Genomic DNA, 25,851 nt, shown 5'->3' on the forward strand with positions numbered 1-25,851 from the left:
TTTTTAATAGGCTACCCCAAAAGGAAAGGATATACGCAGGACATTATAAGTGATTAAACCTGTTGGCAAATAGAATTTACCGAGGCATAGTCCATCTCCACTTTGGAGAAAATTAGGGGAAGCCCCAAAGGTCTATCATCATAGGTGTACAAACGATACATGCACGTTTAAAAACTTTTTTTTTGTGCAAATGTAGAAAGGATAAATTCTTTACATGCGCTGTGGTTGCGCAGTGGTGACGTGTGGTGAGTTTTCCCCATTGCCTGTACCCCGTCATAGTCCCGTTTTGGTGGGGGAGAAAAAAAAAAAAAAGTTGTGTCGGCTAATTTAAAGGAACTCTTGACTATACAAGATAAGAATCATTCCTACCCTTTTATCAACTGGACCATTAGGGTGATTAAATTTTTTTTTTTTTTTTAAAACTCCCAATGGAGGGCAATCGTATATTGTATAGGTACATGGGCCTTTTTTTTTTTTTTTTTTTTTTTTTTGCGCATACTTTCCTTGGCTTCCTTCAGGATTGATGTTTTCGTGAAGAGCCACAAGAGGGTTGCCGCTAGGGGGGTGTATGCGTCAAGGTGAAAGAGTTTCTTCTACATTATGTACCTCCTAACCATATGTGTTGTTCATCGTGAGAAGAGAATTATGAACCACCAGATCAGCATGGAAATAACCCATGGGATATGCCCACCTTTGGACTGGCTTTTTTTTTGTTCACATGACAATTTGGCCAATTAAAAGGGAGGGGGAAGAAATTCCTCCGTTGATATATCTCTCACAGAAATGAAAAGTAATGTACACAGCGGAGAAAGCATTGGATCCGTTACATCATGGTGAGGTAATCACATGGATAACAGATTTACAAATCAACACCGGTCGACGTAGGAGGCTTACAGAAGGTGTGATAATCCAATGGAAAAATTCATTTTTTTTTTTTTTTTTGCTAAAGAGCGTAGGACATCATCCTTTCAAATACGTTTGTTACGTTTGTAGTGGTTTTCGAATTGGGAGTTTCCTCCATGTGGAATACATCCTGCTATTATCCCGTTAAACGATTTGGAGAAGATAAAAATGTTGCAATGTTTTGTGTCGACTTGCCGAAGGGGGAGGGTCTTCCTCCCCCCTCATGGGCAGATCCGACTGATTAGAAGCTTCAGAGGGGGGGGAACAGCATCGACAAGCGTAGGCGAGAATGAAGACAAGGCGGCAGATCGGTCGACATATCAGGGAACGTATCGTGGAATTGATCATGTGGAAAGGTATCCTCGTGAGGACCCAGCTCCCCCCCGCGGGAAGCACGCGGCTGAAAAAATAACGGAAGATTACATGAAGGCACAACGACTAATCCCACTCAGCGAAAACGAACTGCAAAAAATAAGGAACATCCTAATCAAGATTGTAACGAACGAGGAGATACAACGCCAAGTTATGCGTTCTTGTAACATCCCCAGTTTTTTTCTGCAGGACAGTCACGTGCGAAACGATTTTTTGGAACACCTTCGGGGAGATACAACGTGTGCGTTCGAGTTAAGGGAGTTTCTGCAAAAGGAGGAGGAAGATTTTAAAGACGGGGAAACAAAATGTGTGTCCATGAAGTACACTAAACTGCTAGCCATTTTCCAAGAGTTCATAAAAAAAAATTACTACAAGCAGTGGATTTTTTATGAACATGTCAGGCGAATTTGCGATTTTAGCGAGTTAAATGAACTGGTAAAAAAAAAAAAAAAAAAAAAAAAAAAAGCGAGGAAACTACACTTGTACGTTGGACCAACGAACAGCGGAAAGACGTACGAAGCTTTTCAATCTTTGTGTAAATCAAGTAATGGGTTGTATTGTGCTCCTTTAAGAATCTTGGCGTGGGAAATTCACAAAAAATTAATTAAACTGAATAAAGTCACCAACTTATTAACAGGGCAAGAAATAATTAAAGAAAAAAATGCAACACACACAGTTTGTACAGTGGAGATGACTCCACTGGATAAACAATACGACTGTGTTGTCGTTGACGAAATTCAGATGATTAATCATGATACAAGAGGATGTGCATGGACAAATGTTCTTCTTAACCTGGAGTGTGAAGAAATATACCTGTGTGGTAGTGACAACATAATCAGTTTGATGAAAAAATTAGCAGATCTGTTGGAGGACGAGTTAACTATAAAGCAATTCGAACGGTTAGGAAAATTGCATGTGCAGGAAAATACAGTGGAATGGGAAAAACTAAAGACGGGAGACTGCGTAATTACATTCTCCAGAAATAGCATAATGATGTTAAAGAATCGGCTAGAGCGCTTGAATAAACGAGTTTTTGTAATTTATGGGAGTTTGCCGCCGGAACTGAAACGCAGTCAGGTGGAGTTGTTCAACCGATGCTGCGCACAGCAGGAAAAAATTGAACAAGTGGACGATATTCCCAAAGCAGAAGTACCTTTCTCCAATGACAAGAAGAAAGAAACCATTTTAATTGCCACGGATGTGATAGGCATGGGGGTGAACATTAACATAAGAAGAATTATATTTTATTCTTTGCAAAAATTTGATGGAGATAAATTAAGGTATTTGTACGCTTCGGAGGTGTTACAAATAGCAGGGAGGGCTGGAAGATTTCACCATAATGGTGGAGAACCCATAACAGGTTACGTAACTTGTTTTCATGCACACGATTTAAACACTGTAAAAGGAATTTTTAGGAACGAAAAAAATGGTGTGCTCGATGGAAAAGTGTTGCAAAATAATTATTTGGAAAATTTTACTTTTTCACCGAGTTGTTGTAGTCAGGGCGTTGTTGAGTCCTCTACCGATTCAAGAAGAAATGATGAGGGGAGATATCCAGATGGGAAGGATAGTGGTGCACACTTAGATGGACCACGGCACAAAGTCGATAGTGAAGGATTATTGGGGGAATCCACTCCCACCCCCAACAGGAGCATATTAAAAAATGCACATTGTGTGGATTCCGTTTTCGAGCAAATAGAAGAAAAAAAAAAAAATACTTGTACAAAGGCAGGATTTTTTCCAGACTTTAACATGATAAATCAATTGAAAAGAATGCTAGAGCATGAACACAAAGCAAAGGTAGAGTTGCATGAAATTATGAGTATACTGGTAGATTACGCGAAGCTTAATGATAATTATTTTTTTTTGACAAAAAATTATAACCAAATGATAACCATTGCTAAGTTTTTAAAAGAAATAAAGTTGGACAACGAAACCCTCTTTGTGTATACCCTTTGCCCGATAAATGTCAATGATGTTAATATGTTAACTACACTGAGAACCTTTGCTTTCTGTCATGAGCTACTAAATTTTGTGGATTTCTTTGAGTGCATAAATGAAGATATTTTTCCTACTACAGCAGTGGGGGGGGTTGAGGAGTTAATGGGGAGGCATAGCAGCTACCGGGGTGCGCTCAGGGATGGCTTACCTCTCCAAGGAGGTACTTTCAATAGCGGCACCACGGATAGCATGATCGCCTGCTCAGATTCTAAAGAGGGTAAAGAAGAATTATCAAACAATGTCCTCGCTGGCGAAACTTGCCATCACTCCATAACACAGGAGAGTCCAAGTCCATTCGGCATCTCCACAGGCCATTCCAACCATCTACATGTGGGACCACAGGAATGCCTCAGCGTGTTGGAAGTTTACTACGAAATAATCGACCTGTACTCCTGGCTACATAAAAAGTTCCCTAGCATTTATATAAGCATGGATTTAGTAAATGACGAAAAAAAAAAAGTTACCAACGCAATTATGGAAGTGTTGGCACGGTCGTGTGAAGAGGAGGAGGTGGGCGCTGGTGAGGGGGGGAGAATCACTCGAAAAGGAACTGTAAACGGGGAGACAATGCAAAAGACTTGTGATGACACATCCACAGTAACGACACTCTCTTAAAAATGTTGAATGTATCCCCTGTGATTAATGAATTAATTCTGTTGTGAAGAAAGCTGTCGCATGCGCATGCACGTCTGGAGCATATTTATGCCTTGCGAAACGTGACTACTTGCACACACTTTTTTTTTTTTTTTTTTTTTTTTTTTTTTTTTTTTTTTTTTTTCGTGACATACGTGAGGATTGTGTACTTTCTTACCGTTTGTGGATGGTTTCCTCCGCAACTCATACAATCCTTCTGCGAATTTAAAAACTGGGCCCTCTCCCCAAAACACAGTAACTTTTCCGCAAAATTGCACCAATCGCAGAAAAGAGTCATTTCCCCCCACACTTATCCAAACTGCTTCACTTCCCATAAGGGGCTCATGTTACATTGGCGCTGTCCTCGTTGTTCATACCTTCCGATGGCAAGGGGGGCGGGTTTGTATCTGGCGCAGCCGCGTGTGCTAGCAGATCATCTGAGAAACCCATGGGCATTTGTGGCCAACCTGTAAAAAGAGGGCATCAATTAGTATTTGCACATATAATAGTAGTACAGCAGACAAAAAATATATACGAAAAAAAAAAATAATACATAAAAGAGCAACATGATGAGAACAAATGAGCGCGGTATAAATATGCGCACAAAAGGCATCTCGTATGTAATTCTGTTCTTACCCGGAAAACCCTGCATGTAGAGTGGGTCCATGGGTAGCTGCTGACCAGGCGGTATTTGTTGACCACTGGGAAAGGGCACAGAACCACCTTGTACCATCCCGTTATTCATAAAAGGAAAATTAAAAAAATTGGGTAGCATAGGAGGCATGGGAGCATTTAAAGGAATATTATTTGCATTTTGGTAATTCGGGACTGATGTATTAAAATTGTTATTGTTAGAATTTTTTTTTTGAGAATTGTTTCTCCCATTTTTGGAGTGTGAGTCGTAAAAGCTCGATGCTGTATTTGTGCCCATTAGGTCATCTGCAAAAACATTGCCATTATGGCCTAAGGGGATAAGATTTGGATTATTCTTATTTTTGCTATTCATTGGAGGAGGCAAAAGACCGTTATTAAAATTTTTGCTACCTTTACTACCCTTTCCGCCTCTCCCCCCTCTGGTACCTTTACCACTTCCAATGGTACCCGGAAAGATAGTGCTCAGATCTGCGTAATTTGGTGTGGGATTATTGTTGCTAAATGAATCCATATTGATATCTGCTAAGGAGGTGAGACTCCCTGATGGGGGAGGGAAATCACCCGTTGCATTGGCTCCTGTAGCATAGATACTTTCATTTCCATTTTTAATCATATCCTTATCGTTGGAGTGATCTCCGCTTTCTTTATCTGGATTAAGCTCGTTCATCATTCTTTGGTATTCCAAGTCTATTTTTATTTTTTCAGTCCTAGATGTTTGCCCATAGGGGTTGATCCCTCTAGGTTTATCATATGGTGGTGGTGGCATGGTGGAGGGAGGTGCGGGGATATTTCCAACGATGCCATTATTAGCGGAAGCGGTGTTCATTTCAGAGGAGGGGTCGAAATCCGCGTTGGTATTATTTTGTTTAGCCAACTTGCAGTCAAGCGTTATGTGCCCATGATCCCCACAGAGGTTACACTTAATTTCTGGTTTTTTAAAATTTTGCAGATTCATATTTTCTGGGCATTCGAATGTCATGTGCAAAGTAGAGTTACACATGGAACATCGTTGTACGTCTAACTGATTTATGTTGATACCATTTACAAGTGCCAGTTGTTCTAGTCCCTTCTTTTTATACTCATCATGTAATGGGTGGAACGGGTCCAATAATGGGGTAATTAGGCTGACAGCCCTTTCAACACATTCTTCATTATCAGCAGATATGTGTACATGCTTAGGCATATTAGCTTCAATTTCTGTTTGGTGGTCCGTTTTTTTTCCTTCTTTAAGGGTACCCTTACCACGAATGCTTATCTGTGCACCACTCTCTGCTTCTAACCGTTTATGGTTGCATCCTCTGGGGCCAATAATTAAACCCATGAAATTGTATTCAGGATATTTATCAATTGGTATTTCAATTTTTCTTACTTTTTTAATTGGCTTATAATTTGGAGGGGCTACAAAGCCATCTACATGCTTTAGCAGGTACTCTACCAATCTGTGATACTCCTCTATCATACAATTCCTTACTCTTGCTTCTCTTGTATTTATTCTACTTCCATTTTTATCATAAATAGGAGGTGGTGATGGTGGTCGAATGTCTGGGTCTACATATTCTAGCTCTCCTTTATTTAGTTTCTTTGTTAATTCATCGTATCTCTGTTCCCGTAGAAACTGGTCCAGTTGGGATGGAGTTAACCCTGGTGGTAGGTCCACAAAGGGGAGAGGTAAGTATGGCTTTGTTTCTTCTGGTCCCCATTTACTTGGCACTACTTTATTTTCTACGTTAGTATTTGCAGAGCTGTTTCCCCATCTAGATTTTTTTTTGTTCGTTTCGTCGCTCAGCTTTTCCACCGGCGAGAGGTTAGCGAGCGCTACCAGTGGGTCGTAGTACATGTTCGCTGGGGGGCCAAATGGTGCAGAAGAGGTACAGAAGGAAGGTGCAGAAGAGGTACAGAAGGAAGGTGCAGAAGTGGTACAGAAGGAAGGTGCAGAAGCGGTACAGAAGGAAGGTGCAGAAGAGGTACAGAAGGAAGGTGCAGAAGCGGTACAGAAGGAAGGTGCAGAAGAGGTACAGAAGGAAGATACAGTTGATGTACAAGTGGTGTAACAATATGACAGTCTGACTTCCTCCCCTTATGAACGGAACAGAAAGCTCATTTATCCTATGTACTGGGCTGCCACCCGTTCCTCGTCGTGGATACGCAATTGGGTTGGGCCTCCTTTTGTTAGGATATATATATATATGTGTGTGTCCTCCTTCTCGAGAGCGGAAAATGCCACGCTCATTTGAATGACTAGTTTTACGCACGCACCTGTTGTAAGTACGCTTGGGTGGGCCGAAGCGTTCTATCGCGAGTCTTCCCGGTCCAACCACTCAAACTGCACAAAGCGCTCAAGCACGCAGATCTCCGGCGATCAGGCACATGGTCTTGAGAGTTTCGCGCACAGTATTCCCTGAGAAGAGTATCTTACGACAATGCGAAATGACACCTGAGTCTCCCCAGCTGAACTCCTACCAGAATAACATTTCGCTAAAACTTCTGTATATGTCGCAGATGGGCACGCAGGCACAATGCGGAAAAAAAAAAAAAAAAAAAAAAAAAAAAGAAGTTTTCCCGAAGTGGAAATGACAAGATTTGTCAGCGTGAACTCATTCATATATACATGTATGCATACACGAATGCGTACGTTACAAATATATTTTCTAAGGAGGGGCAAAATATGCGCTTAAAAAAACGGCTAGTACCTTTTTTTTTTTTTTTTTTTTTTTTTTTTTTCTGTAGCCTTTGGGCGTGAATTCCTCCTTTTTTTTAAAGTTAGCGGTTATTTTGCAATTTAATTACGTTGCTCTGTTTTGCTACTCTGCAATGAATGTATTATATGCATTTTATGCATTATGTAATTTTTTTTTCTTCTTTTTTTTTAACCATTTCGAAGGGGAATGTAAAGCGCAGCATTGGACGAAACGTTCAAAAAAGGTTTGAAAAAAAAAAAAAAAAATGCAGGCATATATGGTATCTAGTGGGGGGCTATATTATTATACCCATTTGGCCCTTTCCTCATAGCGGAGAAACCATAAATATATGCTTATGCGTGAGGGAGACCTGCAATACCGTTACATATAAATATATATATTTTTTTTTTATCATTGTACACGTTCATACCTGTACTGTATTTATGCATGCCTTTTTATGGGGGTCATCAGTTTTTATATTTTTCCTGCTCCCGTAACTTTTAATTGTTCATTTGCGGTGGACGTATTTCCCTCCCACACTTTTTCCTTCTCTTCCCTTTTTTTGGGTGCAACTGTTGTGGTATATCCTAACGATAAAAAGAGAAGTACATTAGAAGGTAATACGAAGTAGGATCATCAGACACGGAGGCGTACACAGGGAGGAATATTCACATTCCCAGCAGAGCCTTTTTTTTTTTTTTTTCGCTTTTTATATTTGGATAAATCCAGAAGGGTTGTTAAAAATGAGGGAATTAGCCAATGTGGAAATTTTGAAATATGCTTCAATTCGTTTCGAATTTTTTTTTTTCTTTATTCCTTTAAATAATTGTTCAGTCTTTCGGCACAAGGGATTCTTCCTCCGTTGACATGCATATTCGTCGTCATTTTTATCGTTTTGTATGTCACGGAACCTGCGCACAGAGGGGGGAACCTGAGGACGCATTTCAAGGAGACGATCCTCATAAATGTGAAACACAAAGGAACATTATCATTATGTAAAGAAGAATAAACAAAAGGGTGGATGAATTGTTCTCCCTTCTTCAATGCTCCAAACATATTTTGTTCATTTGGCTATTAAGGTAGACGGCACAAAGACGTTCTCTAATTTGTTCTTTCTGATTTTCGTTTGCCAGAAAATGGAGATTCAATAAGAACGATATATATATATATGTGGCATATTACTCTTTTTTTTTCTTTTTTTTCGACTCGGTTATGTTTAACTAAGGGGGGCGTGTGTAATTTGAGGTTGCACGGAAATGGGGTCCATTAGCGAAGGGTTGGAGAAGAAAAAAAAAAATGACATTGATAAATGGTCTTGACAAATAACCGTAAAAAATGGGTGTGCAAAATGGGGGCGCGATATGGCGGCCAAAATTAGCCATCTTTAAAGGGGACACAAAAATTGCCACCAATTTTGTCACACCACGTAGGAACAGAAGATGAATCGTGAAAGGGGGATGCACCCTGACCCTACATTTTTTAAAAAAAATAATTTCTTCTGATTCTCTGCGTTAGATGTCAATTTTAAGCTCCTCGTCCCTTTTTTCCCACCAGGATCGTTCTCACAAAATGCTATACCTTACAACTATGTACTGCTTGATGGTTTGAAAAATGGCTGTATTTAAAGTTTTTATTTTTTTTTGTTTTTTTTTTCTTCCTGAACATGGGATATTGAAAGGTTCTAAGCGAGGCCGCCCGTTGGCCATCACCGATTCGCTGCGCATCCGTGTGTGTACGTTATTGCGCTGGAACACATACTCGTGTGTTTGGTGATGCATCACCCCTTCACGCCTCTTTTCACCGCCTATTTTCACCACCTCTTTTCACCGCCTCTTTTTACCGCCTCTTTTCACCGCCTATTTTTCTCCTCTGCTTCTTCCCGCTTTCACCTCTTTCGCTCGTTTTGCTAACCCCTACACCGCAGGCGCTCGGGGACTCAAAAGAGCCGACAAACTGGGGTATCTATCCTTCTTCGGCCGACCATCTGAAGTTAAAAATGAGTCCAAGTGTGCATCCAAAGTGGATGACACGCTGTATGATAGTTGGGGAGTTAAACCCTTGTGGGAGTCCAAACCGTTTTCCCTAATGAAGCTTCCATTCGTAATAGATGCATTCTCCCACATATGTGGCTACAAGTGTGGTTGCAAGTGTGGTTGCAAGTGTGGCTTTAGTGGGGCCTAAGGAGGCACCTTTACTTTCACTTGCTCATATTACCCGTTTTGCACGCTACGCATCGCCCCCACCTACAAACCACTGCACGCAACTACCATCCTTTTAGAGCCCCCAAAGTATGTCTCCCTTCCTAACTGAAGAAGCGGTGAAATACCACTACAGCAAGCACCACGCCGCATATGTGAAGAACCTAAATAGTACTGAACGAGATATAACAAAATTGACTTGTCTTCATTTGGACATCGTACATTGCGTGCCACGGGGCGTGTTTATTTCATAACCGCTCGTTTGGACACTGCATTTTTCCTCGATTTAAAGTAGAATAATTTGTAATTTTTTGGTGTCCAACATTTTACCACTTTTTTTTTATCAATTTTTTTTTTAATTTCCCCTTCCAGATTTAGCCGATCAGCATGGTGAACTGAGGAACTTGACTTTGGAAGGTTCGTAAGCGCGCTTTTTCGTGACAGATAGGTAGCCGCTTAAAAATAAAATTATTTTTTTTTTTTTATTATTTTTTTTATTTTTTTCCATCCCACTCAGAGGTGATAGGAAGATACTCTGGGGCGATTTATAACAATGCAGGTAATGCTTTATTTTGAGAGAGTGCACTAAATGGAATGCTTATTTGGAGAATATTTCGGCTGGCTACACTCCTTTGTGCATTTGTTCCTTTACACAAGTACATGTACAAGTGCATGTACATGTACATGCACGTGGTGGTGACTGTTCATTGGATGTAAACCTCTCCCTTCATCCCTTTCGCATCACCGTCAACCATTTTCCACAGCCCAAATTTATAACCACAACTTTTTTTGGTTGGGACTGAAAGAGCATGGAGGTGGGATGCCTTACGGCGAAATAAAAAACAAAATCGAAGAATCCTTTACCACCTTTGAAAATTTTAAAGATATCTTTATGAAGGAAGCATCAGGTATTTTGCAGATTCCAATTTTTTGGTACTACAAATCAACACCAAGCTTTCGCATATGGCATATATCCTCCAATGGAATACTTCTAAGACAACCTTTCCCCTTTAATTTTTCCCCTTTAATCATTCCCTTTGAAGGCCATTTTGGTAGTGGATGGATATGGTTAATAATGAAAGACAAGAAGCTGATCATCTACCAAGGACACGACGCCGATAACCCCATAAAAAATAACATTGGACACCCAATCTTAACCCTAGGTGAGGGGAATTGTAGTGAGGTGGCAATGTTATAATGCTCAACGTAACAAGTCTCCATTAGTCCATTCTTTAAAAAAGATCAAATCCTCAGCAAAACACAATTGTATATAAATTAGTATTTGCTCGTATTGCATGGTTACATTTTTTTTTTTTTTTTTCCTCCCTGTAGATGTTTGGGAGCATGCTTATTACGTGGATTACAAAAATGCCAGAGGAGACTACGTGAAAGGTGCGTAGGGAATGGAAAAAAAAAAAAAAATCCACACATTCAGATCTATCACACTTTTTTTGTCTTCCTTCGATGCGTGTTTAACCAAAAGTATTCGAAATGGCCCGCTCGCCTGTTATGATTGCCCTCTTCACCAGTCCACCACTTTCCCCACCCGCAGAATGGCTGAACAAAGTGAACTGGGATTTTGCCAACTACAACTTGTCCACATTAAATTAGCCAAAAAGGAGAATGTATAAAAAATAGGAAAAAGCGAATATGTGAAATTGCGAACATGTGTAAATAGCTCTTCATTTCTGTGTCCACCCCCTTGGCGCAGGAAGTAAGGGCCCGTATTTCGTAGCGACTGTTTTCATTACTTCCTTTTTTTTTTTTTTTTTTTTTTTTAGAATAGCCGTAAATTGTGTGCTTACACGTTCGACACTTATGTATATTTATGCTTATGTAAGTTTTAAGATTTTGAGAATTTGTTTGTTTGTCTTTTTTTTTTTTTTTTTTTTTTTTTGGGGAGAATACAGTAAGGGTTGATTATTTCCCCTCGGAAAAAAAAGAAATTCCAAATGGGGAGTCGTCAGTTGTAAAGACAGCGTACAGTGAGGTGCGTTCCAATCGCTTCTATGGTCCCCGTTCCTAGTTCAACTGGATTACTTAAGTGGAAAAGAAACATGCATCGCTTTGTATCTTCATCATCCTATTCACGTAATCGTCGTAGTAGCTTTATTTTCTTTAGTACAAAAATACTTTTTTGCAATACGGTCACATCATCAGTGCATAGGGTGAGCATGTCTGCTTGGATCAGTTCTCACTTTTTTGTTCATCGTAAGGAGGGATGCCTTAAAAGGGGCGAACCTCATTTGGGAGTGTAGGTTATTTAAATTACGTTTCATCGCAGGTAGATGAACTACAACGTATTCCACGTTCGGTATACTTCACCACATTCTGTTTGTGGCATGTTAATTATTTTTTATCTTCTTCTTCTATTCGCATCTTTGCTCCACCACGAACCTGTTCCGAAAGGTGCCTTGTGTGAAGGAAGGCCCTTTTTGCATTTCTTATTTTTTGCCTTTGTATAATTCGTTTGATTAAGGAAATGGACTGAGGTACTCCTGGGGGGAAAGTGTGTGCGTGTGTGTGTGCGTGCGCAGGAGAAAGTAATAGCGTGGCAATTGTGTAGAGTTACAAAGTGGTTGTCTCTACATGGTGGTATAGCAACTTGGCACGGACACAACTCATAACCAAGCGAGCGTTTCATGTGAATGCCTGCAAGGTAGCACTCTTTAAGGACCACCCCCTTGACTCCATACAACACACATGTCAACTTGCATATGAGGATTCGAAAATATTTGCAAAAATAAAAATAGGGGAAAAATTATTCTTCCATTTTTTCATCTTTACAATGTACCTTAAGAAAAAATATATATGTTAAAATACACATCCAATTTTTTTTTCCCCTTTTTACCTTGCCTTTTTTTTGCAGCGCCTGAAAAATTGTGCAGGCTCTTCGGAATAGTCGGACGCAGTTTTGCTGGTCAAAGCAGAAGCGGGAGAAAAAATTGCCACTTCTCCATCCGGAAGGTGGCATAATATAGCAGAACATGCCAACCAATCGAAGAAAAGCGAAGCAATGGAAGAAAAACGAAGCAATGGAAGAAAAACGAAGCAAGTGGTAGAAAATCACCGCAGTACAACTGCCGTGCCCCCTCGGTAGCACCCCAACGTCACCATCACATTTCCTCCAAAGTTGCAAAAAATTATGAGCAACGAGTGAATATTTCCCCTAAGGTTTATACCACGTTCAGTGCAAGCGTGTATAGAGACCTCTCCCTCCCCTCATGCACATGTCCAAGGAACGTGAAGAAGCGAACAAATAAGCAGCCCCTATAGGTCATCATCCAAGCTTAACATCGTATCATTCTAGCTCAAGGGAGAAGGGGAAAAAACTGATCGCGAAAAATAAACGGAAAATAACAAACTGAAAATAACAAACGGAAAACAACATACGGAAGAGAAAAAAAAAAAAAAAAAAAAAAAAAAGAGGATCGTGGAACATTCTCCAACTGTTGTCATTACCGCCCAAATCTGTAACATTTGTATCACGTCAGGGGGTAGAATCTACCTGTGTGTTAACGCTTGTTTTGTGTAAAACGTGCCTACCCTTGGAAGGAAGTCCTGTGTGTATTCTCTGTGATAAGAAGACCAAAGGAAATTAGCGCGCGAAAATGAATACCCACATGGGGGAGAGGAATTTCACAAGCAGAGAAAGTGACCCAACGAAAAAGGGGAAGGACAAAACAACTGTACACATAAAGAACACATATATTTCGCCATATGTCCTGTATAACAACAAAAAAGGAAGCAACGAACATGAGTTTGCAAAGCTCAACAACCTTTTAACGAATGAAAAGAATCGAGTGTTTATTAAGCACAAATTGAACTACTTCAAAGATGGCATTCACGAGAAAAAAATATTAAGATACGCCTTAATTAATGAGCTAAATTTAAAGTGCTTTGAAAATAGGGGGAATGCATGCGAACTGAATAGCATCACCACCATGATTCGCATGAACTCTGACTATGGGAGCGATAAAGAGCAGGGTGTGGCTGTGCGAGACGAAGCAGACTTGGTTGGCAATATAAAGGAGCTCACCATTATTCGGAGCGAGGACATAATACGTGGTGGGGATATCATCCGCAGCGAGGAGTTCATCAGCAGAAAGGATATGCTACACCGTGGGGATGTGATATGTCGCGAGGGAGGCACTAACAATGAAAAGACAAATGATACCTCAGAAAAAAGGGGAGCCCCCTTTAAGACAAGCACTAGTAACGAAAAGGAATGTGATTACATTGGTTATAGTAAATATTACGGGGATAGCACGGATGTACCCAATTCGCTGTGTTACATTCCGACGGGAAGCACGTGTTGTTCAGGTGGTACCAGAACAGTCAATGTGTCCCTAGCAGAGGGTACAAACAAAGCTGACGTACAAAGGATAAGTAATAGCAATCGCCTGAACATGTGCTGTGGGAAACGTAGTCATCACACGACGAGCAGCACAAATGATGTAGTGTACAAATGTGAAGACTCAATTCCATTGGGAACAATTCTCAATTTTCACAACCTTGATAATAATAACACAAATATTCTAACTACGGTGATGTTGAGAAATATTCCCAACAAGTACACACAGAAAATGCTCATGAATGTAATGAACGAACACTTCAAAGGATTGTATGATTTTTTTTACCTTCCAATTGATTTCCGCAATAAGTGTAACGTTGGCTATGCGTTTATCAATTTTATACATCCCTATTATGCTGAACTGTTCATACGATTTTTTAATAATTACAAACTGAATGTATTTAAAAGCAACAAAGTGTGCAGTGTTACTTGGGGAAGAGTACAAGGGCTGAAGGCTAACATTGAACACTACAGGAATTCTGCTATCATGACTATTCCCATCCCTCAGTATAAGCCCATGCTCTTTCAAAATGGGATTTCCGTCTCTTGGCCCGAGTCCGATGGGCCTTTACCGGCCATTAAACTACGTTCGCAGAAGTACTGACTGATTGGCTGATCGGTCAATCGATCAATCGGTTGAGTTCGTTGTTTGTGTGTGTGTGGGGAGACACCTTACACTGAGGGGGTCATAGTGGTGAAAGTGTGTGGTTATCCACGCGCCGCCCATATGCAGACTTGGTCATCAATGTCTGCAAGTGAGTGGTTTTACCCTTAACCCCCCGTGTTCGTTCTGCGAAAAGGTCTATTACCCCCGTGGAAAACTGTCAATCTTGTCGCTAAAAAAATATGCCTTTCGTGTGTCCATCCAGTATGTTAATTTTTTTTTTTTTTTTTTTCCATTTTCACCTGAACGGTTCATGCAGCTAGCTATATTTTATTATTTCATTATTTTATTTTTTTTTTTCCTATCCGTGCCGAAATGCCTGCACGACGAACAGTGCACACGAGTTGGACATTTCCTGCGTAAGTCCCGCAACGCGTATAAGTTGTGGATACCTCCAGGCTCGCACACCTGTCTGCAAACATGCAACCGGACATACGTGCACATATGATACACGCACACATAGTTGCATAGATTCACCCGCTGTTAGAAGTGATCTCCATTTTATTTGATGAATGCGTTTTTTTTATTTTTTTTTTTTTCTCCCTTTTTTTGCAATTCTTTTCCCCCTCTTGAATGAGTTCCCCTTTGCCACATTTGCACATGCCCCACCTGCCTGGGGGATAAGTGGCGGTGTTGCCCGATGAATATGCTTACCCACCACATGGCTGCTTCATCCTTTACCTTAACAAATTAAATGATATATTGTGATTAATCCTTTTGTGTATTCTAAGGGTTACTCCAAATGACCACTTCGATATGTAAAAGAGGGACAGTATATGTCCTCGAACCGCACATGGGTGTTATGATCTCCTTCCGTGGGGAGTCCCTTATTTGTGTTGTATGGCGACTGCGTAGCGCGTCCACTTCTGATCAAGAGAAACTGCGAAATTTCCCATGCATAATTAAACTACCGCTTTAATTTTTGCCTGATCCAACTGGACCCGATGAAAGGTATATTTTTCCTAGTGTTGCTACACGGAAAGAAGCAGGCAATGTGTAACAAATATGGATGGCTTGGACACACTGCGGAGAAATGAAGAGGGCCTCAGAAAAAAAAAAATAAAAATAATAAAAATAAATAAATACAAAATGGTTGCAAGAAGGGTGAAATACTACCACAAATAGGCGTGTCACTCGTACTAGTGTAGCACCCAACTAGGTGACTCATGATCTGGAGATAGAAACCGCCTAGCGCAGGAATCTTCGTTTGACCCCCGCACATTACCCAATTGAGAAAAAAAAAAAAAAAAAAAAAAATTCACAAATGAGAGGATAAAATCTGAAATGTTTTAAAGATCACCTTTTTTTTTTTTTTTTTTTTTTTTTTTTTTTTTTGCTTAAAAAAAAAATTGTGCGTAATTTTGAAGTAGCGTGTTTGCATCTTGTTCTGCAGTTTCAACTGCCCTCCTCCGTGTTCGCTTGGGGAATGCATCATCACGTAAGTGTGCACATATACACATGGCTGTAGGTATTTCTCCCAGTTTAGAGGCCCACTTTCGTAAATCCTGTGCGCGCCCCTACCCCCCTGTCTCGTTATGGCCCCACAGCCCAGCTGGCTCATCACCATATTCTTGTTGTTTTGTTTGCACAATAAAATAGGAACTGTGAACTCCTTAAAGTGTGCAGATAATCACAAGTGCCAAAACGCCTGTTACCTGTTGGATGATAATAAACAGGTATGCTTGTGTAATGGTAATGAGAAGGGGGTGTATTGCCAGGAAAAATGGAACATGTGCGAGATGGACTGTAACATACGTGGGATGGATGAATCATGCTCTATTGCCTTATGCAGACGGGGTTCGCTTTGAAGAGAGGAGTGCACATATTGAGTGGCGAGCAGAATGGGGGTCAGTCCCCGCTGCGATTGTTCCTGAATGACTGTTCCCCATTGATTGCTCTCCATTGATTGTTGTTCATCACTGCATGCAGAATTTCCATTTGGTCATTCTACTTTCCCCCCCTTTTCCCCTTCCCAGGAAAATGCATACCTATTGACAAGAATCCCTATTACACATGCGACTGCGGAGACTTATACACTGGGAAGAATTGCGAAATTGAAAATAACCCGTGCTCATCGGCAGAAACGAATCCTTGCCTGAACGGTACATGTCTTTTTATTGCTAAATTGAACAGAGTTATTTGCAAGTGTCACAATGGATGGACTCAAAAGAATAATCAAAATTCGTCCATGCTTAACTGGGGGAAGGAAAAGATAGAGGTGCCTCCCCCCTGCGATGGTAAGTGGTTAAATGTCAATTAAAAAAAGCCGATTTTCTCCATGTATACTTGTCTACCCTTGCATGCCGATTTTGGCATTTCTTTCGTATCTTGTGCAATTTCACCCTCTTTCCCTTATTACAATTTGCAGTACAAATCACGAGGGGGCTCTCCAAGTACGTGGTTTACCACACGCCAGGTTAGGTTTCGCTGAATACAATGTTGTGTATTATTGCCAGCTACTGCACACTAATGCTACCTATCGGTGACTATCCATAAGTGTAAATAAGTATTGCTTACTTATACTATTGATGCACACCCCTTCCCCCCCTCTCCCCCCAAAAAAAAAAAAAAAAATGCAGTGTCGTATGCCATGTGGTGGCTAATATACGTGATCAGCGTCCTGGTGTTATTCCTCTGTTGTTGCAACGTGTGCTTTGACTTCCTCTCCAATTCCCTGCTGAGTTATTTTACCTTATTTAATGGGAAGAAGAAGGAGTGACCAAGGGGCGCACGGCGGAAGCGTGAACCGGTTAGCAGGTATGCATTTACGCAGACATGCTTATGCGTATGCACTTGTTATTAAGTCCCTGTGTACATTCATGACAAAATTTACATTTTTTCTTTCTTTTAGACCACCTTGCAGCGTTCACAAAAAAAAAAGAAAAAAAAAAAAAAAAAAAAAAAAACAGATAATGCATCGCACAAAGGATAAAGACAAGACGGGTCTCATCATACTGTTCATTAGTTTATCATGTGAAGAAATGTAATCCCCTTTTTCCTCGCAAACCCATCATTGAGTTTTTCTATTCGAACCTAGTATACCTCAACGTGAACGCGCTTCTTCTTCTCGGAGTCAAGTACAGGATTTTCCCCCTTAAGAATATCCATAATTTTGGCCCGTATGGATTTATGGCCACATATATAAAGTTCACAATTCAGTTCATTAAAAAGGCGCAGGAAGTTTTCTCTCTTTTTGTATATTTCATCCTGCACATGATGAGAAGTGCCATCCGAATTTTTAATAGAGGAGAAGACATACTCGACATGGAAATTATTCGGGTACATGTTCTGAAAATATTTCAATTCCGGAAGGTATAGAATAGAATCCTCATAGTATACACCATAGTAAAGATAGACTTGTCCATTGTAGGTTTTTTTTTGTTGATGTATACCTGGTTGGTATCCCCATATTTTTTTTAAAAAAGAAATGTAAGGAGAAATACCCGTTCCCGTTGCAATTAAAATTAAATTTGTGTTTTTCTCGGATACATTATCTGGAAGAAGAAAGCATCCATGTGCTCCCGTTATATATATGTTATCATTTTTCTTTAACTCTTTTATGTAGCCTGAACAGTATCCATACTTATGTTGCATGCATCCATTTTCTTCTTCCTGATAGGAATGAATTCTGATGGCAAAGGACAGATTTTCTGCGTTGGTAGAGGATATGGAGTAGAGCCTTGCGAATTTATTCCCTCTTTTTTTTCTTCCCTCCTGGGAGTTATTTTTATCATCTGCTTGAATCAAGTCCTCATAATAAGGAATCACTCCACATGAGTGTCCCTCTAAATATTTAAACATTCCCCCATGGTCTATTTCCACATTGTACACCTCATGTAGAGCATTTTGTCTTACCAGGCTTACCTTGTCCACTACTTTACATTTTAATGGGTTCTTAATTGTGTAAATATTTGTGTAGCTATTATTCTCTGCGTGGTTGTACTGTCGGAGCTGATTCCTCTTTTTGCGTAAAGGAGGAGGGGCGCTCCTTAAGAAGAATGATTTTTCAATTTCATAATTTTTTCTTTGCCACCATGGACACGTGTTAACCTTGTGTAAGGTAACCCCCCCTCCGAAGGTTATTGGCAGAAGTAACAATACCACGGACAGTTTCATTTAAGGGGTTATTCTTTTTCTATATCTCTATCTGAAATGTGGCGTTTCCTCGTCGGTATGCCCCTGGGTCATTCACAACCTTATGCATCACCCCCCTCTCTCTTTTACTCCTCACCCCTCTCGGCTTAATTTTGTGCCTCGCCTGTTTGATCCTTCTTGATTATATATACCGCGTAAAACGTAAACACGCATGGGTACGATATGAAGGATGCAAGGCTGATGGAACTATCGCTGATGAGAGATTGTCTTACAGATTGTGCACATTCTACCGGGAGAGACACTCACTCCGATTGAGAACCTTCGACACAGGCATCTGCGTCATGCGAGAAGAAGTAGACCCTTCCTCATCCGCGTTGCATCTTCAAAAAAGAATTTACTCCTCATCACGTGGTGCTAAAAATGGCGTTCAGAAGACAGTTCAAAAGGAGGGATGTGACAACAGATCAGCTTTGTAGTTATTCTTTCTTTTGTAAAAGAGAAAGGAGATATGCACTGCCATCACCGCTTTTACTAGTGTACTTAAGTGAACATAATGTGTGTATTTGTCGTATACATTCCAAAAATGTATTGCACTATTGTAAGATACTCAGTTATTTTCCTCCTCTGATTTTTTTTTTTTTTTTTTTTTTTTTTTCTCAAATGCTTCACCCATTGTTGTCTCCTCCCTCCAAGGTAGTATTCGCCGTATTTTTTTCGGTTCTTCTATCAGGCAAAAAAAAAAAAAAAAAAAAAAAAAAAAAAAAAAAATTCACGAAATCGAACTTAGTAGCAGGATTTACGTTGTCATGGGTGAAATACCACACCGTCTCGAAGTAGTGTATATTCTACCGCTTCCAGTTGCGGGGAGGCACACGCACAGTGCATATGAATGTTCTCCTGTGCGTGTATATAAGTACACTTATATGTGCACATGTATATATACAAATATGCATAACACAAAAAAGGCGGATAAATAGGTATTTTATTTATGTAGATATGTAGATGTTTTTTTTTTTTTTTTTTTTTTTTTTTTTTTTACTCCCACCTATACATGTGAGGATATAACCTGTGTTCAATCATAAGCGCGAACCCCTGCCTCTATACTTGCGCGCCGGAACGTAAGGTGCGGTTTGTATGTATACCTTTGCGGGGTTTAAAAAAAAAAAAAAAAAAAAAAAAAAAAGGCACATATGGGTGTACCACATGCTGTGGTTGGGGGAATTTCGCAAAAAGAAAAAAAAAGAAAAAAAAAATTGTGTTATAAAATGGCAAACCAATATAGCAATGTAGTAGTGTAGCAATGCGACGTAGCAGTTAAATATACGTGCTTCGCCAGAAAAAATAAGCAACCAGTTTGCCATTAGGAAAGAGCGAAACGAACATCAGAGAAGGAAAGGAAAGGTAAAGTAGTCACCAAGTGACAATTTAAAAGAAGAAGAAAAAAAAAAAAAAAAAAAAAAAAAAAACAACGGAACAATCATATGAGGCGAATTACTCGAACTGAGCGAACACAGCCGAAGGAAAAAGAGTATTTAACTTTTGTGGGTTTTATACCAAGCCGGTAGGTGAACCGCATTTGTGCTTCATTTATATGGCCAGTGTAGTAATGTGAATTGAATTGAATTGAACTGAGGTGAAGCTTCTGTTTGTTCGGTTGTTTGTTCGGTTGTTTGTTCGTTTGTTTGCTTGATTGATTGTTTGATTGTATTTTTTTTTTTTTTTTCATTTTTCCCTTCGAAATACAGCATTGTGAAAGGGGTAGGTGGAAAAATGCGGCACGCTTTAGCGCAGTAACCCATCCTCAGGATAAGTGTAGTATGTTCATTTAAATAGAAAATTGGAAGGTACAACCTGAGGAGGAGATTTCCCATCAGTATACTCTTTTTCCAAAGAGAAGAAAAACTGAAGCTACGTGCGTATAGAAGGAAGGAGAAGTGGACTGCATCCTCACGTACCTCCTTGCAGAGCGACTTCACTGCGAACGAAAGGAGAGCGTAAACGTTTGAGAGTATACGCTCCGATGCACATGCAAAAAAACGCTTGGATGTTTGCACAGAAGAGCCATCTTTCACCATCAGATTTTACTTCGCACCTACAAAAAAAATTAACGCAAAACCATTTGTGTGAATACATTTGGATTTAATTTTTTCGGTGAAAAACGAGTTTGGTGGAAAAGGTAGAGAGGAAGGATTTCCCTAGACTGTATGAAAGGACAGACGAGGAAAGAGAAGAATTTGTTTTCCTATTTTTTTGGCATTTTGAAAAGCGCATTCCAAGCACCAACGCTAAAATGAGAATAAGCGCATCTACAGCTGAGTGAGCAAAAGTTAACCGAGAGAAGGAGAGCCCCCCTTTTCTTGCACACATGAAGACTCGAAGTGAACGTATTATACACATAAACATACGCATACGCCTGTAATATTTATATCTATAAATATTTTTACATATAGACACCTCACTGGTGTACACATCTGTGGCTACAAGGACAATTGCGAGACCGCATAAATCAGTGGAATCGCCAAAAAAAAATAACTCCCTTTTTTTTGTCCAAGTGCCAAAGGAGCAATGATGATGAGCAACAAAGAAGAAGAGAAAAAGTATCAAAATATTATTACGGAAAAATTAAGGGAACTGCTAGGTGAATATGAAGTAGACATATTGACTGAGTACGTTTGGCACATGGCTGGAAATGCCAAAAGTAGCCGAGAGTTTATATGCAATGAGTTGAAGGATTTCCTTGGAGACCATGTAATTTTGCATCAACCTCTTTTTTGAGAAGCCATTTTCCAGATGCCTCTACTTACTGGAGGAGCTATATCCCCCAGAAGTGCTATTGTCATGTTCTTCACATAGGGCTCTTCCCCTATTTTTTTGTAATGTGTGGAGCATATTGAAATATATCAGAATTACCTCCGTTCTGTATTCTCCCTCGTATATTTCTTTTTTTTGTTTTATTTTTTCCTCCACTATGTAGACCACCGTATTTGTCAACTGGCTAATGAAGCTAATGGTTGATATAAAAAAACCATTAAAGAGTGATAGCCCCCCGAAGAATGAGAAGTCGCAAAAATCCGAAAGTGCCAAAGATAGGCATCACGGCGGGGCTTCTCGATCGAACAGGAGTAGAGGTAAATCTCATTTAATTATTCCCTAAATGGAGGTTCTCCCCCCCATCACCCCTTTGGTTTACATGCCTTATTGATTGACGTAATCTATTACCCATAAGGATTAACCGTATGTTCTCCTACTTTTGATTCCCTCCACAAAATGTTTACCTCCCGTGTTCCTCCCCTTTGTAGAATCCAAATCCAGACATTCCGTCACTCAAGGAAGGAGAACGAAGGTTCGTGACGCATCGTTGTTAAGGCCCTCCATTTGATTGGCTACGATGTGGAAAATGAAACTGCACTTTTTAGAGGAAAAAAAAAAAAAAAAAAAAAATTTCAACATTTACAGTTTTGTTCATCCCTTCCTCGGTTATGCACGCATCTTACTTTGCTAAATATGTTGCCCACCTCTCCACTTCACAGGAACACCAAAGGGATTACGACTCCAACAGAAGAGATACGTCCATTACAAGGAGGCGGTCCAGAAGCTTTGGAAGTAGGAGTAGCAGATACTCGTTGAACGATGCAGATTCGTTTAACAGAAGGAGAAACAAAAAAAGACAAAGAGGAGGGATAGGCACAAGATCTGTATCGTCCAGTGTGAACGCGAGAAAATTCCATTTCGACAGTAACCGACCTAGATCAAAAAGAGGAGAGAAAGAAATGGATCGAATAAAAGGAAGGGATGATATTAAGTACAGAAGAGTCGGAAGAAGTGGAAGTAGCTCCATAACCCCTAGTAGAGTGATATACATGGAAAAGGAGGAAGAGAGAAAACAAAGGAAGGTTGAAGCACTCCATGAAGGTGCTCCAAAAAGGAATGGTAAGGGAGAGCTTTTCCACTGTACACGTTAAGATGTGCAGATTGATGTACCCAGAGGCATCTGCATGCATACCTAGTCAGTGTTCTACGATTATATGCACGTGAGGGGTGGTGTAGATCACTTCGACTTTGCCATGACGAGAGGGAGCCTTTTCGTAAAAGAGACCACCATGTTAACATAAACGTTAGCATAAATATGAATGCTAAAGTCTACGTTAAGATACCTATGTCAACCTGAATGTTCATTTTTTTTTTTTTTTTTTTCCCCTTCTTTTGGAAAACCCAGATTTGGAAGGAAGACGAATGGATGACAGCGCGGATGAGTACAACTCCAGCGAAAAGAAGAACAAAGCCATTCTAAAGTAATCACAATTTTGAAGGAGAGAAAAAAAAAAAAAAAAAAAAAAAAAATTGCATGTGGTTCTTCTTCACCTTATGTTGCTTGTAGGAATAAGTGCGCCCCGTTTGGGGCCATATATACACATTTGTAAGAATTGCCATAACATATTTTTATTATTTTTTTTTTTTTTTTCCACCTTGTTTTAACACTTTTGCAGACCGAATCCCCAATTCGGAGGAGATAACCCGATTCCCTTTTTGCAGCCATCCGCGACGGGTGAGTACATTGAAGACATGGGGCGATAGTACTAGTGGTAGTGACTGCGCACTACGGATACGACACCATAGAATGTACAAGTATTTGTAAATGAATTCATTTCTAACACACCCGCTTCTACCACCTCACCCTATGTAGGTATGGCGAATCAGGATATGTCCAACTACCGCATGAATTACCCATACGAAAACGTCGGTGCACAGCCTAGTTATGAGAAAGGAATGAACCCTACTGTTGGGAATTACCATCCTGGAAATTACATGCTAAGTCAACAGAAGCTAGTAGATAATAACACCATAAGTGGTAACAACTTTATACAGCCGACTATGTTCAACAATAGCTTCGCTAATAATAGACACCCGAACAGTGGTCTGCATCACCCCAATCGAATTCACTTTAATGCGAACATGAATAAAAAAGGTTCTCATCCATCAGCAAATTATGTGAACCCTAATAGGTATGCAAGAATTCTACATTAAAAAAAAAAAAAAAGAGGAACAACATTTATCCTCCCCTTTTTTTTTTTAACCATGTGATGGATATGCAAGTGTAGATTTTTCCACATCAATTTACACCCCCCTCCCCCCTTTTTTTTTTTCCACCCGTCACTTGGTAAAATAGCACCTTAAATCCCAGGAATAATCAACACAATATGTTTTTCCCGAATAGCATGACGAACCCAACTCCACCTCCTCCTTCGTATAATCCCCCCGTATCGACGTATGGGGTGTCCAATTTTACATCCGCTACGTTTACGCCTCCTTTGAATACAAGACAGAAACATTTGAATGCACACCATATGCAGACGGAAAGGATGGTTCCTATGAAGGTTCAGCCACACAATGGATCCCACATACCAAATCAAACTTCTTCCACATTGCAACAAAACGTACAATTTGATAAGGCCAAGAATGATCCGGCTATTGTTAAGGAAGATATTCAAAAAATCGTTGCAGACGAACAAAAGGAGGAAGGATCAGCGGAACCAGGGGTTAACGGAATTGGCGAAGGAAACCAAAATTCGACTGGGCTAATAAATGCAGGTAAGTGTGTCGCAAAGAGAAGAGGGGAAATTCCTCTTAAAGACGAACACTCTTTTTTAAGATGCATCTTTTTTTCATGAATGTTTGTAGAATTCGTTTTCTTCGTATCTTCTCTTTTCAGTGTATATATGTTCATCCACTTATTACACCCTTCCCCTTTCTTCTCTGTGCAGATGCCCCCCAGGGACTCAACCCAGACGACCAAACGGATGCAAAGAACATCGTTGCGAAGGTAAGAAGTGTTCAAATTATTTGCCACCCACACATCTACACACGGGTGAATTACGGACCAAATATAATTTATCCTCCAACCCGTCCTCATTTATTTCCTTCTAATTCCTCCCTTTTGAACAGATTCCGAAGAAGTGCGCCTATCTACCGAACTGTCAGTTTGGAGACAAGTGTCGTTACATTCACCCTGTGGAAAATGTAAGATAGACGCTGCGATTATTTTTATAATCTGCGAATTATTCATCCCAGCTTATATAGAATACTATTTTGATATTCACTATTAGTGATATGATCATCCATTTGTGCACACATCATTTTTTTTTTTTTTTTTTTTTTTTTTTTTCCCACTTAGTGTCGTAACTGGCCGTACTGCGCCTTCGGATCCGAGTGCATCTACATACATCCCAATGTTCCCTGTAAATTTGGTAAGAAGAATGGAGTTCTTTTCATATCGTCACATGGGAAGGGAATTCCACGTGTGGATATTACCTCTACAAGGAAAAGCGGTACCCATTCCGTTTCCTCTCGTTTTTAACGTTTCTTTCCTTTACCCTTCTCGCCCCTAGGTTTGTATTGCGCGAACTACTACTGCAATTATTCACATGACCATGTGGACACAACGGTAAAACTAGAGTTTATGTGCTTATTCCTTTTTTTGTTATGCATAGCCCATTACAACATCTCTGTACCCCCACCCCTTACACACTCATTTGATTCCCCCCACATGTGACATGTCGTTATATCCCTCCACCTTTTTTCCTCCAGAATTTACCGGAAGTTGGCATGAACGGATACTTCCTGAACAAAAAATTAATAAATAATAACGATAAAGGGAATAACGGTGGCGGCAACTTTGATGATAAAGTAGCCCAGATTTCCATCAGCATGCCCAAGACCCCTCCAGAAATGAAGAAGGACAACAGAACAAAAAATTCCTACAACGAAAATGAATACCTACAGAGTATGTTACATGCAGAGGGACAAGAACTGAATGAGAACAACATGACACAGGAGCATGGAGGTGAAATTAATGGGAATAACAATTTAGGAGAGGCACCTGGAGAGCAAATCATGGGAGAGGAACAGGGAGTTCATCCCCTAAATGAAGGTACGGAAAATTATGGGTCACTTGATAATGCAGGAGATGAATCCCGTATACATCAAGTTGAAGAAGATCCATGCAATGAGACAAATGAAAAGGGAACACTCGATTACAACTGTTTCGACATTGTAGTTAACCCGGACGGTGTAGGCGGGGTAGGAGCAGGAGAAGGAGAACGGAAAGAAGGGGCCATAAACCCATCGGAGGATAATTAAAAATTGTAACCATTGCACTTCTTCTCTTTTTATGTTTCTCGCGCTTTGCAGCGCGCGTGCTGTTTTTTGTTTGTTTTGTGCCCTTCGGGAGAGACCTCCGCGTCGCGCATTGTAGGTATTTATTTTTTTTTTTTATCCCCATAATTCATAACCGAAAAAAAA

General features: G+C 40.1%; 7 protein-coding genes across 7 annotated transcripts; 5 read left to right on the forward strand and 2 right to left on the reverse strand.

Moving 5' to 3' along the window:
* Window positions 1-1,071: 1,071 nt before the first annotated feature.
* On the forward strand, window positions 1,072-3,891 carry PKNH_1126500 (ATP-dependent RNA helicase SUV3, putative; the record flags this gene model as incomplete). The annotated part of the gene is made up of 1 exon (XM_002261404.1): window positions 1,072-3,891. One exon carries the CDS (start codon window positions 1,072-1,074, stop codon window positions 3,889-3,891), a length of 2,820 nt encoding a protein of 939 aa, XP_002261440.1.
* Window positions 3,892-4,251: 360 nt separating this feature from the next.
* On the reverse strand, window positions 4,252-6,400 carry PKNH_1126600 (conserved Plasmodium protein, unknown function; the record flags this gene model as incomplete). The annotated part of the gene is made up of 2 exons (XM_002261405.1): window positions 4,252-4,376; window positions 4,546-6,400. The coding sequence occupies 2 exons, from the start codon at window positions 6,398-6,400 to the stop codon at window positions 4,252-4,254; spliced, it is 1,980 nt and encodes a 659-aa protein (XP_002261441.1).
* Window positions 6,401-8,852: 2,452 nt separating this feature from the next.
* PKNH_1126700 (superoxide dismutase [Fe], putative) lies at window positions 8,853-11,050 on the forward strand (the record flags this gene model as incomplete). The annotated part of the gene is made up of 9 exons (XM_002261406.1): window positions 8,853-8,973; window positions 9,166-9,341; window positions 9,520-9,610; window positions 9,812-9,856; window positions 9,957-9,998; window positions 10,204-10,347; window positions 10,483-10,602; window positions 10,772-10,831; window positions 10,992-11,050. 9 exons carry the CDS (start codon window positions 8,853-8,855, stop codon window positions 11,048-11,050), a joined length of 858 nt encoding a protein of 285 aa, XP_002261442.1.
* A 2,000-nt stretch (window positions 11,051-13,050) lies between these two features.
* Window positions 13,051-14,397, forward strand: PKNH_1126800 (RNA-binding protein mei2-like protein; the record flags this gene model as incomplete). The annotated part of the gene is made up of 1 exon (XM_002261407.1): window positions 13,051-14,397. The coding sequence occupies one exon, from the start codon at window positions 13,051-13,053 to the stop codon at window positions 14,395-14,397; it is 1,347 nt and encodes a 448-aa protein (XP_002261443.1).
* A 1,595-nt stretch (window positions 14,398-15,992) lies between these two features.
* On the forward strand, window positions 15,993-17,176 carry PKNH_1126900 (uncharacterized protein; the record flags this gene model as incomplete). The annotated part of the gene is made up of 4 exons (XM_002261408.1): window positions 15,993-16,254; window positions 16,434-16,694; window positions 16,826-16,873; window positions 17,037-17,176. 4 exons carry the CDS (start codon window positions 15,993-15,995, stop codon window positions 17,174-17,176), a joined length of 711 nt encoding a protein of 236 aa, XP_002261444.1.
* A 314-nt stretch (window positions 17,177-17,490) lies between these two features.
* On the reverse strand, window positions 17,491-18,573 carry PKNH_1127000 (ferredoxin--NADP reductase, putative; the record flags this gene model as incomplete). Its single annotated transcript, XM_002261409.1, has 1 exon — window positions 17,491-18,573. The coding sequence occupies one exon, from the start codon at window positions 18,571-18,573 to the stop codon at window positions 17,491-17,493; it is 1,083 nt and encodes a 360-aa protein (XP_002261445.1).
* A 2,544-nt stretch (window positions 18,574-21,117) lies between these two features.
* Window positions 21,118-25,689, forward strand: PKNH_1127100 (nuclear polyadenylated RNA-binding protein NAB2, putative; the record flags this gene model as incomplete). The annotated part of the gene is made up of 13 exons (XM_002261410.2): window positions 21,118-21,300; window positions 21,527-21,680; window positions 21,852-21,895; window positions 22,083-22,482; window positions 22,769-22,844; window positions 23,040-23,098; window positions 23,237-23,555; window positions 23,720-24,141; window positions 24,315-24,373; window positions 24,496-24,570; window positions 24,725-24,797; window positions 24,939-24,994; window positions 25,138-25,689. The coding sequence occupies 13 exons, from the start codon at window positions 21,118-21,120 to the stop codon at window positions 25,687-25,689; spliced, it is 2,472 nt and encodes an 823-aa protein (XP_002261446.1).
* Window positions 25,690-25,851: the final 162 nt, after the last annotated feature.

The sequence above is a fragment of the Plasmodium knowlesi genome, assembly GCF_000006355.2.
Source record: "Plasmodium knowlesi strain H genome assembly, chromosome: 11".
NCBI lineage: Eukaryota > Apicomplexa > Aconoidasida > Haemosporida > Plasmodiidae > Plasmodium > Plasmodium knowlesi.